This window comes from Psammomys obesus, unplaced genomic scaffold, assembly GCF_907164565.1.
Source record: "Psammomys obesus unplaced genomic scaffold, mPsaObe1.curated_primary_1811, whole genome shotgun sequence".
Taxonomy (NCBI): Eukaryota; Metazoa; Chordata; class Mammalia; order Rodentia; family Muridae; genus Psammomys; species Psammomys obesus.
The window spans coordinates 11520232-11540320 of record NW_026596143.1 but is presented as its reverse complement, the minus strand read 5'-3'; the positions used below and the strand labels follow the sequence as shown (position 1 = coordinate 11540320).

Genomic DNA, 20089 nt, shown 5'->3' with positions numbered 1-20089 from the left:
CCCCCCCCACTGCTTCCTGACTGCAGGTGCTATGTGACCAGTTTCCACCATGCCTCTTTCTTGACATGATGGACTATGTGAGCCAACAGTAAACCTTTCTTTAATTTGCCCCAGTCAGGTATTTTATCACAGCATTAATAAATGTCACGAACACAAAGCTTAACTGCAGGAATGCAGGGATGATTCCCCAGACACTGACCTATAAATGTCATATGCCACACCAGCATAGCAAGTGTCCTACTTAGGTTTCCATTGCTGTGAAGAGACACCACGACCATGGCAACTCTTAAAAGAGAAAAACTTCATCGGGGCTGGCTTACAGCTTCAGAGGTTCAGGCTATTATCATCCTGGTGGGAAACATGGCAGCATATAGGCAGACATGGTCCTGAAGAAGCTGCTGAGAGTCCTACATCTGGATTCTCACACAGCAGGAGACTGTGTACCACACTCAGCATGCCTTGAGCATAGGAGACTTCAAAGCCCGTCTTCACAGTGACACACTTCCTCCAAGAAAGCCACACCTACTCCAACAGGGAACCACTTCCTACGGTCCAAGCACTCAAACACATGAGTCTATGGGGCCATTCTGTTCAAACCGCCATATAAAGGGGAAAGTAAGCAAGAGAGAACGGGAAAAGCGATACAAGAAAGAGATTTATTTAAGATAACGCAAATAAATAACAGAGATTCGTGCTTTACAAAAACGTAGAAGGTACAACAAACCAACCTAAAACTAGTAGGAATAAAGAACCAAAAGCTAGAGTGCAGAGAAACAAATTCGATACTAGAAGAAATGAAGTCAATAAAACCAAACATTCATTTTCTTTAAAAGAGAACAAATTTGGTGGACATACATTGTAAGTCATATTTTTAAATGTTTAATTAAAATAAGTAAAACCAGAAATGAGAAATCAGAAGAGTGCCAACTGTAGAGAAATAAGAATATAAGGACAACCTTTTGCCAGACAAACTGGATAATGTAGTTGGAATGGACTGATTCCCAGAAGTAAACAGGACAGTAGCCTACCACAGAGGGTCTCTGAAAGACTCTACCCGATAGGGTATCAAAGCAGATGCTGAGACTCAGAGCCAAACTTTGGGCAGAGTGCAGGGAATCTTATGGAAGAAGGGGGAGATAGAAAGACTTGGACTCTCCTTGCTACACAAGGAGAGCAACAGAACCAAGAAATCTGGGCCCAGGGCTCTTTTCTTCAACCAAGGACCATGCATAGAGATAACCTAGAACCCCTGCACAGATGTAATCCATGGCGGTATCCAAATGGGTTTCCTTGTAATGGGAACAGGAACGGTCTCTGACATGAACTCAGTGGCTAGCTCTCTGATCACCTCCCCCTGATGGGGGAGCAGCCTTACCAGGCCACAGAGGAAGACAATGAGCCAGTCCTGATGATACCTAATAGGCTAGGGTCAGATGGAAGGGGAGGAGGACCTCCCCTTAGAGGACTTGGAGAGGGGCATGGGAGGGAATGAGGGAAGGGGCTACAGCTGAGATACAAAGTGAATAAACTGTAATTAATATTAAAAATTTTAAATATTAAAAATTTTAAATTAAAAAAAATTTTAAAAAGAATTGTTATGATTTGAAGCTAAAACATCTTGACCAGCTCATGTGTTAAAGGCTTAAGACACTGGCTGAAGAGTTTTGAAGAAATTACTATATCACTAAGGTTCTGGTCTCAGAATTAGATCAACCCATACTCATGGATTCATAATTTGGTGGTATTATTGGGTATTGGTAGAAAATAGAAGATTGGGACCTACTTTAAGGAACCAAGTCACTGGAGATAGGAACACAAAGTGTGCTTCCCATCATCTCTCCTTCCCAACTGGGAAGAGAATCCCCTCCTTAGCAATGAAACTGGTGGCCACGGGCTAAAAGCTCTAAATTTGTGAGATACCCCCCCCCCCCAAAAAAAAACCCTTTACCTCCTTTCCTTGGAATCATTTTCACAAAATGATTCCAAAAGGGCATACTTGAACTATACAAGGAACACAGAGCAGGTCCAAATAGAATTATGACTAATAAGGACACTGAATTAGTAACCAAATATATTCTTACAAAGAAAATCGACAGATTTGCTTCACGACAGATTCTAACAAATACTTCAGGAGCACAAACAGTCCTTCTCCAACTTTTACTAAAAGTGGAAAGGGCAGGGCACTTCCTAGCTTATTTTTTGAGGTTAGCATTCGCTTGATAACAAAACCAAAATACAGACCAATATATGTTTTTTTAATTTGAATACAAAAATGCTAAAACAAAACTAGAAAACAGCTCTCAGCAACATATTACAATTACGTAGCATAGTTAAATACAAGTTAATTCTAGAACACAAAGTGCTTTGACAAGTGGAGAAAAAAAACTGCTCATCAAAGAGAAGATGAAACTCCAATTGAAAAAAAAAGCCTCCATAAGATCTGGCTATAGCAATCTACAGATTTAATGCAATTCCCATCAAATTGCCAACACAATTCTTTACAGACCTGGAAAGAAAAATTCTCAACTTCGTATGGAATAACAAGAAACCGAGAATTGCTAAAACAATCCTCTACAATAAAAGATCTTCTGGAGGTATCTCCATCCCTGATCTCAAGCTGTACTATAGAGCAACAGTTATAAAAACTGCATGGTACTGGCATAGAAACAGAATGGTGGATCAATGGAATCGAACAGAAGACCCAGAAATAAACCCACACACTTACGGACACCTGATATTTGACAAAGATGCCAAAACCATACAATGTTGAAGATAGCATCTTCAACAAATGGTGCTGGTTCAACTGGATGTCTACATGTAGAAAAATGAAAATAAATCCATACTTATCACCCTGCACAAAACTGAAGTCCAAGTGGATCAAAGACCTCAACATAAAACCAGACACATTAAATCGGCTAGAAAAAAAAGTGGGGAATACCCTAGAACTCATTGGTACAGGAGAAAACTTCCTGAACAGAACACCAACAGCACAGGCTCTAAGAGCAACAATCAATAAATGGGACCTCATGAAATTGAAAAGCTTCTGTAAAGCAAAGGACACCGTCATCAAAACAAAGCGACTGCCTACAGATTGGGAAAGAATCATCACCAACCCTTTATCTGACAGAGGACTCATATCCAATATATATAAAGAACTAAACAAGCTGAAAAGCAACAAACCAAGTAATCCACTTAAAAAATGGGGAACCAAGCTAAAGAGAGAATTCTCTGTAGAGGAATATCGAATGGCAGAGAAGCACTTAAAGAAATGCTCAACCTCATTAGCCATTAGGGAAATGCAAATCAAAACAACCCTGAGATTTCACCTTACACCCATCAGAATGGCCAAGACGAAAAACTCAAGGGACAACACATGCTGGAGAGGTTGTGGAGAAAGGGGAACCCTCCTCCACTGCTGGTGGGAATGTAAACTGGTACAACCACTCTGGAAATCAATCTGGCGCTTTGTCAGACAACTAGGAATAGCGCTTCCCCAAGATCCAGCCATACCACTCCTAGGCATATACCCAAAAGAGGCTCAAGTATACAAAAAGGACATTTGCTCAACCATGTTTGTAGCAGCCTTATTTGTAATAGCCAGAAGCTGGAAACAGCCCAGATGCCCCTCAACTGAAGAATGGATGCAGAAACTGTGGTACATCTATACAATGGAATATTACTCAGCAATGAAAAATAAGGAAATCATGAAATTCGCAGGTAAATGGTGGGACCTGGAAAGGATCATCCTGAGTGAGTTGTCCCAGAAGCAAAAAGACACACACGGTATATACTCACTCATATAAACATACAACATAGAAAAACCCACTAAAATCTGTACATCTAAACAAACTAAGCAAAAGAGAGGACCCTAACTAAAATGTTCAATTCCCATCCTGAAAGGCAAAGAGGATGGACATCAGAAGAAAAAGAAAATAGGAAACAACCTCGGAACCTGCTACAGAGGGCCTCTGAAAGCCAGAAGAAGAAAACAGGAAACAACCTTGAAACCTGCCACAGAGGGCCTCTGAAAGCTTCTGCAGTATAGACTGTCAAAGCAGATGCTGAGCCTGATGGCCAACTGATGGGCAGAGTGAATGGAATTTTATGTAAGAAGTGGGAAATAGTAAGAGCTGGAGGGGACGGGAACTCCACAAGGAGAGCAACAGAACAAGATAATTTGAACACAGGGAACTTCCCAGAGACTCATACTCCAACCAAGGACCAGGCATGGAGATAACCTGGAACCCCTGCACAGGTGTAGCCCATGGCAGTTCAGTGTCCAAGTGGGTTACATAGTAATGGGAAGAGGGACTGCCTCTGACATAATCTGATTGGCCTGCTCGTTGATCACTTCCCCCTGAGGGGGGAGCAGCCTTATCAGGCCACAGTAGAGGACAATGCAGCCACTTTTGATGAGAACTGATAGACTAAGATTAGAAAGAAGAGGAGAACCTCCCCTATCAGTGGACTTGGGGAGTGGCATGCATGCAGAAAGGGGAGGGAGGGTGGGATCGGGAGGGGAGGAGGGAGGGGCTTATGGGGGGATACAAAATGAATAAAGTGTAATTAATAAAAAAAAGAAAGAAAGAAAAAGATCTGGCTATAGGCATGCCAGTAGGGCATTTTCTTTCTCTTTCTTTCTTTCCTTCCTTCTTTCTTTCTTTCTAAAATATTTTTTATTTAATCACTTTACATCCTGAATCCAACTCCCTCCCTCTTCTCCTCTCAGCCCCACCCACGTGTCCCCCCCCATTCCCTCCCCTCCCTCTCCTTCTTTCAAGAGAAGGGGAGGCTCCCAAGGGGGCACCAATCCACCCTGGCACCTCAAGTCACAACAGGACTAAAGGTATCCTCTCCACTGAGGCCAGACAAGGCAGCCCAGCAAGGGTTAAGGGATGCAAAGGCAGGCAACGGCCCCGAAAGTGACAGCACATGTTGGCGAAGATGCAGATCAAGAGGAACCCTCCTCCATTGCTGGTGGGAGTACAAACTTGGACAACCACTGTATAAATCAATCTGGAGGTTTCACAGAAAAGTGGGAATATATCTATCTCAACAACCAGCCATACCATTACTGGGCATATACCCAAAAGATGCTCCACCACATTAGGACATTTTCTCAACTATGTTCATAGCAGCTTTATTTATAATAGCCAGAAACTGGAAACAACCTAAATGCCCCTAGACGGATAAAGAAAGGTGATACACTTATGCTATGGAATACTACTCAGCTGTTATCAAAGACATTATGCAATTTGCAGGCAAATTGTTGGAACTAGAAAAGATCATCCTGAGTGAGGCAACCCAGACCTAGAAAGACCTGCGTGGTATGTGCTCACTTATAAGTGGATAGAAGCCATACTAGAGGAAAACCATGCTACAGTACACAGACCCTTAGGCCAAGGAGGGCCCAAGGGGGGGGATGTTTGAATCTCACTCAAAAGAGAAAATAAAATAGGGCATTTTCTTAATGAGTGGTTGATGTGGGGAGGCCCAGCCCGTTGTGGGTGGGGCCATCCCTGGGCTGGTGGTCCTGGGCTCTATAAGAAAACAGGCTGAGCAACCCATGAGGAGCAAGCCAGGAAGCAGCACCCTCCGTGGCCTCTGCATCAGCTCCTGCTTCTGGGTTCCTGCCCTCTTTGAGTTCCTTTGAAGGGGAACTGTGGAAACTTGAGTGGAATAAACCCTTTCCTCCCCAAGTTTCTTTGAGCATGGTGTTTCATCAGAGCAATAGAAATCCAACTAAGACATAAATTGAAGACTTTCAAATATTTATTGGTCAAATATCTATTGGTCACTTTTTGTCTTCCTCTGAGAGAAATCTGTATAATTCATTAGCCCATTTGTTGTTTTGATAATTTAGAGTTTTGCTATTTACCTTTTGGAGTTCTTTATAGATTTTAACATTCCAAGGTACATTCTTGATGAATTCTAAGTCACCAAAGCCTTGAGATGCTTATATCTTGGTATGTAGCTTCACTTTTCACAGCAGTTAAGGGCTGTCTTAGTTTGTATTCTATTGCTGTGGTAGAACAGCATGCCCAAGACAACTTATAGAAGAAAGGGTTTTGTTTTTTTTTTTTTTGTTGTTTTTTTTTTTTTCATTTTGATTTGGTTTGGGTTTTGGGTTTTGTTGTTGTTGTTGTTCTCTTTTTAGACTCCCAATTCCAGGGAGCTAAGAGTCCATTAGCGCCATGGTGAGGAAGCGCGGTAGGAGGCAGGCAAGGTGAGAGTCTACAACTTACACGGTAATCAGGAAGCAGAGAAGAGAACCCTGAAAGTGGGCATGTGCAGTCCTGTGGTGGCTGTTCAGCACTGGGAGTGAACTTGGTACCACTAAATCACACAGCTCTAGGTAGTTAAGACGCCAATCTTTGTCATGAGCATTTTACCGCAATGAAGAAATTGTAGGAAATACAGTGCTTGTTAATAGTGTCAAGATGGATATGACCACAAAAAAGAACTTTAAATCAGCTTATTAAATTACCATATCAGGGCCACAGATAGTGCCATCTTCTACAAACGTTTCATCTCTGTCTGCTAGTACGGAATATGTCGTCATTGTTGGCTTAAAAAGCCTCCCGCCTTTATACATAGATATACATATGTCATTTCGTACGTGTGTATAAACCGCAGATATATTGACCTTTCTCAATATCTTCTTGAATGGCCACGTACAGACTAACTTCCCACACAGAGCATTTCTGGAAGCATAATGGAAAAGGTCTCTTAGCAAGTAGCTGATAATACAAGTTAGCAATGAAGGTTACACAGTGCAAAAACCAGTGACGCACCTTCCCTCAACTTTTTATTTTTGCCTACACAGTGTGAAAATAAAAATTACTCTTCTTTAACTAAGTATACATCTTAGTTAAAAAAAAAAGTCTCTCTAGGGGTGAAGAGGGTTACAGGGGTGGAGAGAGCCAGCGATGGGGTGGGGGAGGATCGGGATAGAGGACAGAAATTAGGCAGAGGGCCTCTCTGGGACAGGGGAGGCTCTTGGGAGTCTGTGGAGACTGCCCTAGCTGACACTCCTCCCAGCAGGGGGCATGGAGCTTGAAGTGGCTGCCTCCTGCCTAGGAGGGACTTCCAACCCACACATAAAACCTCAGACCCAAAATTTGTCTCACCTCTAAGACGGGTAGGGATAAACATGCAGTAGAGATTGAGAGAGTGACAAACCAAAAAGGGCCCAACTTGAGATCCTCCCAATGGGAGGAAGCGAACCCTTGACACTATTAATGACACTCCGCTATGCTTGCACGCGGGAGCCTAGCCTAACTGTCTTCTGAGAGGCTTCATCCGGCAGCTGATGGAAACAGATGCAGAGACCCTCAGCCAAACAATAGGCATAACTCAAGGAGTTTTGCGGAAGAGTGGGAGGATCGATCGAGGGAGCTGGAGGGGTTAAGGACACCACAAGAAGACCTACAGAGTAAACTAACCGGGGCCCCTGGGGGCTCACAGAGACTGAACCACCAACCGAAAAGCATGCACCGGTTGGACGTAGACCCCCTACACATATGTAGCAGATGTGCAGCTTGGTCATCATGTGGGTCCCCTAACAATGGGGGTAGGGACTGCCTCTGCCTCTGTTGCCTGCCTTTGCATCCCTTTCCCCTGGCTAGGCTGCCTTGTCTGGCCTCAGTGAGAGAGGATACACCTAGTCCTTATGCAGTTTTGAGGGGCCAGGGTGGGTTGGTACCCCCTGGGGGCCTCTGCTTCTCTGTGAAGAAGGAAATAAGAATATAGGGTGAAGAGGCATGAGGGTAGGACTGAGAGGAGAGGAAGGAGGGGGCTGGATTCAGGCTGTAAAATGATTAAACAAATAAAGAAAGAAAACAAAAATAATGTGTTACTAGTTTAAATCTTGGTTGAACGATTTTTCTCCATAAAAACTTTAGCATAACTTATAATATGACTCTTTTTGAATGAGGGAATTTAGAAGTAAAAAAAATTGATAATCATGACATGCTGACAGCTCTCTTATGCCTCATTCTAGCTACTGAAATTTGGACAAATGATCATTGATTATCAGATTTTTTAAAAGTAAAGCAAGATAATTTTTATTAGTTACATTAAATTTTATTAGTTACATTCATAAACATATAATAGATGATAGATAATAGATAATATAGTATATATATACATACTATCTAACACAATGTCTAGTTCACCAGAACCATCTGTAGAAGTTTCCAGCTTTAACATTGTAGGCACTGGACAAATGTTCCCATAACAAGGGACAACAACTGTTCAGTTGAGACCATGTGACAAAGGAAACCTGGCAAAGTACCCCACTGCACAGAATACACAGAATACGCCCCACTCACACAGAATACATGTTGGGATTTAAGAATCTACATTCTAAACAAAAGAATAATTTTCTAAATACATACTCAAACCCGCAATGGTTATTAACACAGTTGCCAAATCTGTCACCTCTGGAATTCATCTCTTCGTAGCACCAGAAAGGAGCCCCTTTCACACCTAGAATTAAACACAAGAAGAACTAAGATGGCTTAAGAGTTCAGACAACACTGCAGAATTTATAGGGTCGGACTGGGCACTGCAATGAGACCCCCTCAGCATTAATACATTGTTGGGACTGAAATACTTACAAAGAGATATCTGGGTTCTAACCCAGACTAGTAAACTGATAAAAAGGAAGGAAGGAAGGAAGGAAGGGAGGAAGGGAGGAAGGGAGGGAGGGAAGAGTGACAAGTTTAATGTTTCATATTTTAAGAGGGGCAAATGTCATCCTCTTTATTCCCTTTGAATTGTTTTCTTTCTTAGTTCTTGATTTACTGGGGAAGCAATTCATTCTTCACAGCCCAGTGCCCAGGGTGCCCAGGCTGAGCTTCCCTTCTGTGTTCAGGATAGATTCCTTATCCCAATGCCCTTGCACCTGGTAAGCATAAAAAAAAATTATCACATTTTAAACGTGGAAAGGACACCATCATTCCTCTCCATCAACCCACACACATGTGGACAAGGAGAGAGAGAGGTGACTATTCTAAAAAAGTAGGAAAATTTTAACTACATGTACCAACTAGCCCCATCACTTTGACTTGGAGGTTTAAGGGTGGGTTGCATTGTTCATGTCAGTCATTTGGAATAAGAACTGAGATATTTGCTTTCATTGCTATTGACTGATGTGAGTCCCCTCTCCAACTATTGCACAAGTTCTCACATCTTTATAAACTGATCTAACAATGTCACCTCCAGAGGGACATAATTCCCATGTGTGAAGGTAAATGACTACTATCAGTGATTCTTTTCTTGAAAAGAGCCTCACTGAGTCTCACCGAGCTTTTTAAGAGGGGACAGTACAATATTGGCTTCATAGCTTTGAGAACTGCCTTGTGGGGACTCTCTGGCCTGGACACCCTACCATCACAGTCATGACCCAGAGTGCTTAGAGCAGTCAGGCACAGACTGCTCCAAGTCAGTGGTTCTCTACCTTCCTAATGCTTGTGACACTTTAGTACAGCTCCTCGTGTTGTGGTAACCCCCTCCAACCATAAAATTATTTCGTTGCTACTTCACAACCATAATTCTACTACTGTTACAAATCATAATATAAATGTCTGTGTTTTCCAACCGTCTTAGGTGACCCCTGTGAAAGGATCATTTGGGCAACCTCAGAGGTGTTTCAATCCACAGGTTGACAACCACTGTTCTAAGGTGCTCCAGGGATCACCACACACACACACACACACACACACACACACACACACACACCACTTAGCACCTCAGCCTTCTCTTTGATATTCTTTGGCTTTCAAGTTTTTGAGGCAGAGGATAACCAACCACAGCTTGATCCCTGAAAACACCACAGCTCTGATGTACCCACTCCTGGCCCCCAAGGCCAAGAGAATGACAGAGCTTTAGAGATATAATTTTCCTGGTGTCCTAGGGGCAGAGATAGGGGTGCTGAACAAGAGCTTTTGTATTTCTGCCTCAATTTTTGTAGGCTTTGAAGTCTGGGCTACCTAAATCTAAAAGTACAACTCAAGAAAGAAGATCACGGCTAGGCATGGTGATCAATAAACTAGAAACAGAGAACAATTCGAAGAATTAATGAAACGAAGAGCTGGTTCTTTGAGAAAATCAACAAAATAGACAAGCCCTTATCCAAACTCACTAAAAGGCAGAGAGACACTATCCAAATCAATAAAATCAGAAATGAAAAGGGGGACATAACAGACAGTGAGGAAATCCAAACAATCATTAGGTCTTACTTCAAAAGCCTACACACCATGAAATTTGAAAATCTAAATGAAATGGATAATTTTCTTGATTGATTCCACTTACCAAAACTGAATCAAGACCAGGTAAATAAATTAAACATCCCCATATCTCATAAAGAAATAGAAGCACTCACTCATCAAAAGTTTCCCATCCAAAAAAAGCCCAGGGCCAGATGCTTTCAGGGCAGAATTCTACCAGATGATCAAAGAAGAGCTAACACCAATACTCTTCAAACTATTCCACAAAAGAGAAACAGAAGGAATATTACCAAACTCATTCTATGAAGCCACAGTCACCTTGATACCTAAACCTCACAAAAACCCAACAAAGAAAGAGCATTTCATGCCAATCCCTCTTATGAACATTGATGCAAAAATACTTGCAAAATGAATCCAAGGACACATCAAAGATATCATCCACTATAACAAAGTAAGCTTTATCCCAGGTATGCATGGGTTGTTCAATATATGAAAATCCATCAATGTAATCCACCATATAAGCAAAGTGAAAGGAAAAAAAAACACAAGATCATCTCCTTAAGTGCCAAAAAAGCATTTGACAAAATCCAACACCCATTCATGTTAAAGCGCTGGAGAGATTAGGGATATAAGGCACTTATCTAAACACACTAAAGACAATATACAGCAATCCTATAGCCTACATCAAACTAAATAGAGAGACACTTAAAGCAATCCCCCACTAAAATCAGGGACAAAGATGCCTACTCTCTCCATACCTCTTTTAACATAGTACTTGAAGTCCTTTCTAGAGCAATAAGACAACTAAAGGAGATCAAGGGGATTTAGTTGGGAAAGGAAGAAGTGAAAGTATCACTATTTGCAGATGATATGATAGTATACATGTTACCCCAAAAATTCTACCAAGGAACTCCTATAGCTGATAAACACCTTCAGCAAAGTGGCTGGATACAAAATTATAGCCCTCCTATATACAAAAGACAAATGGGCTAAGAAATTAGGGAAACAACACCCTTCACAATAGCCACAAAAGACATAAAGTTCCTTGGTGTGACTCTAACCAAGCAAGTCAAAGACTTGCACAAAAAAACAAAACAAAACAAAAAAAACACTTCAAGTGTCTGAAGAAAGACATTAAAGAAGATACCAGAAGATGGAAAGATCTCCCATGCTCATGGCTTGGCAGGATTAACATGGTAAAAATGGCCATTCTTCCAAAAGCAATCTACAGATTCAATGCAATTCCCATCAAAATAGCAGCACAATTCTTTACAGACATTGAAAGAAAAATTCTCAACTGCATATGGAATAACAAGAAACCCAGAATTGCTAAAACAATCCTCTACAATAAAATATCTTCTGGAGTTATCTCCATCCCTGATCTCAAGCTGTACTCTAGAGCAACAGTAATAAAAACTGCATGGTACTGGCATAGAAACAGACTGGTGGGTCAATGGAATCGAATAGAAGATCCAGAAATGAACCCACACACCTAAGGACACTTGGTTTTTGACAAAGATGCCAAAATAATACAACGGAAAAAAAGATAACATCTTTAATAAATGGTGCTATTCTAACTGGATGTCTACATGTATATAAATGCAAATAGACCCATACTTATCACCCTGCACAAAATCAAAGTCCAAGTGGATCAAATATCTCAACATAAAACCAGACACACTAAATCTGTTGAAAGAAAAAGTGAGGAAGAGCCTAGAACTTACTAGCACAGGAGACAATTTCCTGAACAGAACAGCAACAGCTCAGGCTCTAAGATCTATAATTAATAAATGGGACCTTGTGAAACTGAAATGCTTCTGCAAAGCAAAGGACACTGTCAACAGAACAAAACGACAGGCTACAGACTAGGAAACGATCTTCATCAACCCTATATCCAATAGAAGGCTAATATCCAGTATATATAAAGAACTCAAGAAATTAGACACCAACAAACCAAATAATCCAATTTAAAAAATGGCATACAGAGCTAAGCAGAGACTTCTCAACAGAGGAATATTAAATGGTAGAGAAACACTTAAAGAAACGTTCAACATCCTTTGTCATGAATGGCTAAGATCAAAAACTCAAGTGACAACACATGCTGGAGAGAATGTTGGAGAAAGGGGAAGCCTTCTCCATTGCTGATAGGAGTGCAAGCTTGTACAACCACTTTGGGAATCAATCTGGCACTTTCTCAGAAAACTGGGAATAGTACTACCTCAAGATCAAGCTCTACCACTCCTGGGAATATACCCAAAAGATGCCCCACCATTCAATAGAGACATTTGCTCAACTATGTTCATAGCAGCTTTATTTGTAATAGCCAGAATCTGGAAACAACCTAGAAGTCCCTGAGTGGAGGAATGGATACAGAAATTGTGGTACATCTACACAATCGAATACTATTCAACTATTTTTAAAAAAATCAAGAAATTTACAGGCAAATGGATGGAACTAGAAGAGATCATCCTGAGTGAGGTATCCCAGAAACAGAAAGACAGGCATGGCATATACTCACTTATAAGCAGATATTAGCCATATAATATAGGATAGTCATACTAAAATCTACAGACTTAAAGAAGCTAAACACTAAGGGGGACCCCAGGGAGGATGCTTAAATCTCATTCAGAATGGCAAACAGAATAGACACCAGAAGCAATGGAAGAGAGGAAACGAGATGGGAGCCTACTATAGAGGGTCCTCTGAAAGGCTCTCCCCAACAGGGCATCACAGCAGATGCTGAGACTCACACTCAAACTTTGGGCAGATCAGAGGGAGTCTTATGGAAGAAGAGAGTGGGGATAGAGGGCCATGGAGGGGACAGGAGTTCCACAAGGAGACCAACAAAGCTAAAGGATCTGAGCCCGGGGATCCTGCAGAGACTGATGCACCAATGGAGGACCATACATGGAGAGGACCTAGATCCCCTGCTCAGATGTAGCTGACTGGTATCTCAGTCTTCATGTGGATCTCTGAGTGAGGGGAGCAGGGGCTGCCTCTATCATGAACTCTGTTGACTGCTCTTTGACAACTCCTCCCCGTTGATGCAGCCTTGCCAGGCCACGGAGGAAGATCCAGGCAGTCCTGATGAGACTTAACAAGCTATGGGCAGATGGCAATAGTAGAGAACTCCTCCTTTTCAGTGGACTAGGGGAGGGGGCTTCAATCAGGATATATAATGAATAAATTGTGAACAAAAAAAATATTAAAATTTAAAGAAAATAAAATTCTCAACTCTGCTTCCTGGAAGCAGTTATCCATCACTGACACTAACAGATCCTGTCGTAGGGTGGAGTTGACTTTATATTTTACTATGATTCAGTAGTGTCATACCGCGTGCTTTGTTATCTACCCACTTGGCTACCCTCTGGTTGCACTCTTGCTATCTACACACGTGGTTGCACTCAGTTGCACTCATGATGTACTTTGGAACATCCTCACTTACCTCATCTGGAACCAATCAGCTTAAAGGTTATCTGATCGAACATTGTCTAGTTAGCCAAAAATGCAATTTTGCTTTGTACAGCTAACCAAAATGTGTAACTGCCCTCCCCATGTCTTCTATTAGGTTTGGTCTATAAAAAGACTGCCCTAAGAGCAGATAGCTGTCACAGTTAGGCTCCTGAATCCTTACTGTGACCCTGATCAGTCAGCTTGGAAAAAGCATTCAAATAAACCATCTAACTGAGATTGGTGTCTGAAGGGTTTGCGGAGCTAGTCTTGGACTGCCCCACTTTGCTCCACTAGACACCCGGTTTCTTTAAATCCGATCACCACAAATCAGACACAGCACTGCGGTAAGCTGCCCTCCTACTTGCAAGGCCTTCCTTTTATATTTGTGGTTGTGAGCCTAGTCTTTAATGGCCAAGCCATCTCCCCAGCCAGCAAGATCTATCTTTTACAAGAAGGACTTCAGTGTCAGTTCTGGGCTGGGGTGGGGTGGTGTGGGTGGGGTGGTTCTTTTTTGTTGTCTCTTGCAGACAGTAAGATGAGGTTACCTGAGTCCCACCAGGGGGAAATTAACAGGGTCCATGTCAGAGAGAGTTCCTCCTTTCTGTGGACAAGAGGAGAGGGGCAGAAAAAGGGGATCCAAGATGGTGGGGACCAGCGCACAGTATATGAGAGACAGAGGATCTGAAATCCAAAATTGGTGAGTGGAGGGACAGCTAAAGCCAGAAAATCAACAATGAGGCTTTCTGAAGAGGGAACATCATATGAGTTGAGACCTTTAGACTCAGGTAACCTGCGGACTTCTTTGGGGACAGAGAGAAACGATCTTTTGATCCCCTTGCACTTCCCTTTTTCGGGCCTCCCTCCTCCTCAGCGGAGCCAGCTCACAGAGATTCTCAGCACAGAACTCACTGCCTGGGGACTTAGACAGGAGAGGTGGGGCTCCTAGCTCCAGCTGTACCAGCCTTCTGAGTCCCAGATCCAAGGTACCATCCTCCCGGGTCCCACATCTGCAAGTGGCCTTATGGACTCTGCAGGACCTCCCAGCCAGTGACTGTAAGGCCTGCCCAACCCCTCAGTGGCAGATAGCCGGCTGTACAGCCACCAAAGTCCAGCAGACCCGCCAAACAAACCAGGTACAACAGGCGCTGGGCCACCTAGGTCTGTGGACCACTGTTGTGGCTCCCCAGGACTTCCCAGAAGGCATCTGGACCGGCCTCCCAGCAGCTGGAGCTGGACTCCCTAGGTCAGCCGTGCAGCACCACTGAGCTGGTGGAGCTTATCAGTCCTCCTGCACATGACTCAGCAGGTACCCTGGTCCTTGCTGATGTGACCTGCTTGAGAGTGAGTGTACCCTGAAGTGCCTGCAGAGCCCCAGATCCAGGGTCCTTCTAAGCCAGCAGCCAGACATTAGATCCCTCCCACCCACACACCCACTGTGGGAAACAAACAGACTCTTGGGACATTGAAGCCCCTGCTCTGTGGGTCCACCAGTGGAGTTCAGGCAAAAAATGCCTTGAGCTCAGACGGAGCTGAATACCAGTAGCCTGTAGGCCACTGAGGTATTCAGGGAATTTTCATAAGGAAATTGTGCCCTCAGTTATCACCAGCGCCTGCTCCACCTTCAGCGCATGCAGCACCATCTATACCTGCAAGGTAGTGCCCTTCCCACATACTCAAGGGTTCTACGTTCTCTAGCACCCTGTCCCTCAAGGCACATTTCCACGCACATGCACACACCTGCCCGCACCTGTCTTTCTGCGCCCTTGGACTTTCCTTCCACAGGTATAGCTGAAACACCAACACACACACTGAAACCACTGGACCTCTCTCATCTTCCTGAAGAATTCTTCAGACACCAGAGAAAGACTGTATCAGTCTGAACTAAAGAATCCAGGAACAAACTGGGAAGGTTAAGATAATAAATGGCCAGAGGTGCGCAAAAGAACACATCCAACAAAAATCAGGACATCATGGCTTCACCAGCAACCCCCAAAATCAATGGATACTCCAATTCATCAGAAACACAGGAAAAAGACTTTCAAGCTATGCTTATCCAGTTATTAGAGGCATATAAAGAGGAAACAAACAAATCTCTCAGAGAAATAGCCATACAAATACAGACAGTTAAAGAGGAAATGAACAAATCTCTCAAAGATAGACAAACCCTTAGCCAAATGAACTAAAAGGCAGAGAGAAACTATCCAAATCAGCAAAATCAGAAATGAAAAGGGGGATATAACTACAGACACTTAGGAAATCCAAATAATCATTAGGTCATACTGCAAAAGCCTATATGCCACAAAATTTGAAAATCTAAAAGAAATGGACAATTATCATGATAGGTTCCATCTACCAAAATTAAGTCAAGATCAGGTAGAAAGATTGAATAGTCCTATATCCCCAAGGAAATTGAAGCAGTCATCAAAAGTGTCCCTTCCAAAAAAAAAAAAAAAAAGCCCTGGGCCAGATGGTCTCAGCACAGAATTCTATCAGACCTTCAAAGAAATGCTAATTCCAATTCTCTTCAAACTATTCCACGAAAGAGAATCAGAAGGAACATTAACTCATTCTACTAAGCCACAGTCACCTTGATACCTAAATCACACAAAGACCCAACAAAGAAAGAGCATTTCATGCCAATCTCTCTCATGAACATTGATGCAAAAATACTTGCAAAATGAATCCAAGAACACTTCAAAGATATCATCCACGATGACCAAGTAGGCTTCATCCCAGGCATGCAAGGGTGGTTCAACATACAGAAATCCACCAATGTAATCCACCATATAAACAAACTGAAAGAGAAAAACCACATGATTATCACCTTAGATGCCAAAAAAGCATTTGACAAAATCCAACACCCATTCATGTTTAAAGTCTTGGACAGATCAGGGATACAAGGCACATATCTAAATATAGTAAAGGCAATATACAGCAAGCCTATAGCCTACATCAAACTAAATGGAGAGACACTTAAAGCAATCCCCCACTAAAATCAAGGATAAGACAAGGCTGCCCACTCTCTCCACATCTCTTCAACATAGTACTTGAAGTCCTAGCTAAAGCAATAAGACAACTAAAGGAGATCTAGTTGGAAAAGGAAGAAGTGAAAGTATCACTATTTGCAGATGATATGATAGTATACATGAGTGACCCCAAAAATTCTACCAAGGAACTCCTACAGCTGATAAACACCTTCAGCAAAGTGACTGGATACAAAATTAAATCAAAAAAATCAGTAGCCCTCCTATATACAAAAGACAAATGGGCTGAGAAAGAAATTAGGGAAACAACACCCTTCATAATAACCACAAAAGACATCAAGTGCCTTGGTGTGAGTCTAACCAAGCAAGTCAAAGACTTGCACAAAGAAAAGAAAAAAAAAAAACCACTTCAAGTGTCTGAAGAAAGAAATTGAAGAAGATACCAGAAGGTAGAAAGATCTCCCATGCTCATGGATTGGTAGGATTAACATAGTGAAAATGCCCATTCTTCCAAAAGCAATCTACACATTCAATGCAATTCCCATCAAAATAGCAGCACAATTCTTTACAGACATTGAAAGAAAAATTCTCAACTTTGTATGGAGAAACAAAAAACCCAGAATTTCCAAAACGATCCTGTACAACAACAGATCCTCTGGAGGTATCTCTATTCCTGATCTCAAGCTGTACTACAGAGCAATAGTAATAAAAACTGCATGGTATTGGCATAGAAACAGAAAGATAGATCAACAGAACTGAATAGAAGACCCAGAAATAAACCCACACACCTATGAATAGTTGATTTTTTACAAAGAAGCCAAAACCATTCAATGGCAAAAAGATATCTTCAACAAATGGTGGTGGTCCAACTGGATGTCTACATGCAGAAAAATGAAAATAGATCCATATTTATCACCCTTCACAAAACTACAGTCCAAGTGGATCAAAGATCTCAACATAAAACCAGATACACTAAATCGGTTAGAAGAAAAAGTGGGGAAGAGCCTAGAACTCATTGGCACAGGAGACTACTTCCTGAACAGAACACCAACAGCACAGGCTCTAAGAGCAACAATCAATATGGGACCTCATGAAATTGAAAAGCTTCTGTAAAGCAAAAGTCACTGTTATCAGAACAAAAATGACAGCCTACAGACTGGGAAAGGATCTTCACCAACCCTATATCTGACAGAGGGCTAATATCCAGTATATATACAGAACTAAAGAAGTTAAAAAAGCAATACATCAAGCAATCGAATTAAAAAATGGGGTACAAAGCTAGACAAAGAATCCTCTGTAGAGGAATATAGAATGGCAGAGAAACACTTAAAGAGATGCTCAACGTCCTTAGCCATCAGAAAGATGCAAATCAAAATGACCCTGGGGTTTCACCTTACACCCATCAGAATGGCTAAGATCAAAAACTCAAGTGACAACACATGCTGGAGAGGTTGTGGAGAAAGGGGAACCCTCCTCCATTGCTGGTGGGAATGTAAACTTGTACGACCACTTTGAAAATCAATCTGGTGCTTTCTCAGACAACTAGGAATAGTGCTTCCTCAAGATCCAGCTATACCACTCCTAGGCATGTATGCAAAAGATGCTCAAGTACACAACAGGGACATTTGCTCAATCATGTTTGTAACAGCTTTATTTGTAATAGCCAGAAGCTGGAAACAGCTCAGATATCCATCAACGGAGGAATGGATACAAAAATTGTGGTATATTACACAATGGAATACTACCCAGCAATTAAAAACAAGGAAATTATGAAATTTGCAGGCAAATGGTGGTATCTAGAAAAGATCATCGAGTGAGGTATCCCAGAAGCAGAAAGACACACACGGTATATACTCACTTATAAGTGGGTACTAGACCTATAAGATAGGATAAACATACTGAAATCTGTACACCTAAAGAAGATAAAGAAGAAAGAGGACCCGGGGTAAAATGATCAAACCTCACTTAGAAAGACAAATGGGATGGACATTGGAAGTAGAAGAAAACAAGTAACAGGACAGGAGCCTACCACGGAGGACCTCTGAAAGACTCTACCCAGCAGTGTATCGAAGCAGATACTGAGACTCTTAACCAAACTTTCGGCAGAGTGCAGGGAATCATATGAAAGGAAGAGGAGTTAGTATGACCTGGAGAGGACAGGAACTCCACAAGGACCAAATATATCTGGGCACAGGGGTCTTTTATGAGACTGTATCTCCAACCAAGGACCATGTATGGATATAACCTAGAACCCCTGCTCAGATGTAGCCCATGGTAGCTCAGTGTTCAAGTGGGTACCCTAACAAGGGGACTATTTCTGACATGAACTCAATGGCAGGCTCTTTGACCTCCCCCCTCCCCCCACGAGGGAGGAGCAGCCGTGCTAGGCCACAGAGGAGGACATTTCAGCCAGTCCTAAAGAAACCTGATAAACTAGGGTCATGCGGAAGAGGAGGAGGACCTCCCCTATCAGTGGACTTTGAAAGGGGCAGGGAGGATATGAGGGAGGGAGGGTAGGATTGGGAGGAAATGAGGGAGGGGGCTACAGCTGGGATACAGTTAATAAACTGTAACTAATATTAAAAATATTTTTTAAATTGCAGAAAAAAAGATTCAAACATTCCATCCTTAGGGAAGCTCTTTAAGCAGGAAGACAATAAATTCAAAATACTTTCAGAAAGTCCTTGAAACTGATCATATTTATGAGGCCACCTCCATTGTATAGTAAGTAATCAATAAAGCTGCTATGAGTCATTCTCACACAAGCACCCAGCAAAGAGGACTGTGCCAATTGCCTAGAAGAAGCACAATCCAGCAAGGTACTTGGAAGAGATTTAGACCAAGCATTTGCAAAGGACATTCTCCAACCTATTGTGCTCTTCAGGGTTGCAGCGTGCTCCATGTTGCTAGCTGTGTGAGCTGTCACTCATGCTGGGATGGGCTTTGGCTACATAGCTGTCTATGTTGTTTATGCACTTGTAATTAACTCCCCTCTCATATTCCTGTAAGTAACCCCAATAAAACTCATTGGTTTACCAAAAAAAAAAAAAGAAAGAAAGAAAAAAGATGAGGTTAGCTTTGAAATCAATGCTTACCAAGAAAGACTTTAGCCATTAGTAGATGATGTATTGTCATCCTATCAAACCAAAGAATGGGCTTTGAGAGAATCAGGGTTTCTAAGGATGTCATGGTGCTTACCCTTTCCTAACATTCCAAAGCATTGGATGTCAGTTGTCCGACACCGTCCTTCGTAGCAGAAGGCTCCACCTGAGTCACAGTACTGTCCATTACGTGCGTATGTGTCAGGCACACAATAGGAATGGTTCCCGTTACAAAACTCCATAAAGTCACATTCATCAACTGACTTTCTACACAGCACGTTAATTGGTTTTAGCTAGAAGAAAACATAAAATATTACTT

The 20089-nt window shown here is 42.1% G+C and overlaps 1 protein-coding gene across 1 annotated transcript in view; it reads right to left on the bottom strand.

Annotated features, from left to right (window-relative positions):
• Positions 1 to 20089, bottom strand: part of LOC129666315 (disintegrin and metalloproteinase domain-containing protein 5-like) — a 55080-nt gene that overhangs the window by 1807 nt on the left and 33184 nt on the right. Inside the window, exons 14-16 of the mRNA XM_055593353.1 lie at positions 19868 to 20063; positions 8400 to 8490; positions 6488 to 6704 (exon numbers count right to left, since the gene is read on the bottom strand). Coding sequence (XP_055449328.1) covers positions 6488 to 6704; positions 8400 to 8490; positions 19868 to 20063 — 504 coding nt within the window. The remainder of the gene's footprint in view (positions 1 to 6487; positions 6705 to 8399; positions 8491 to 19867; positions 20064 to 20089) is intronic.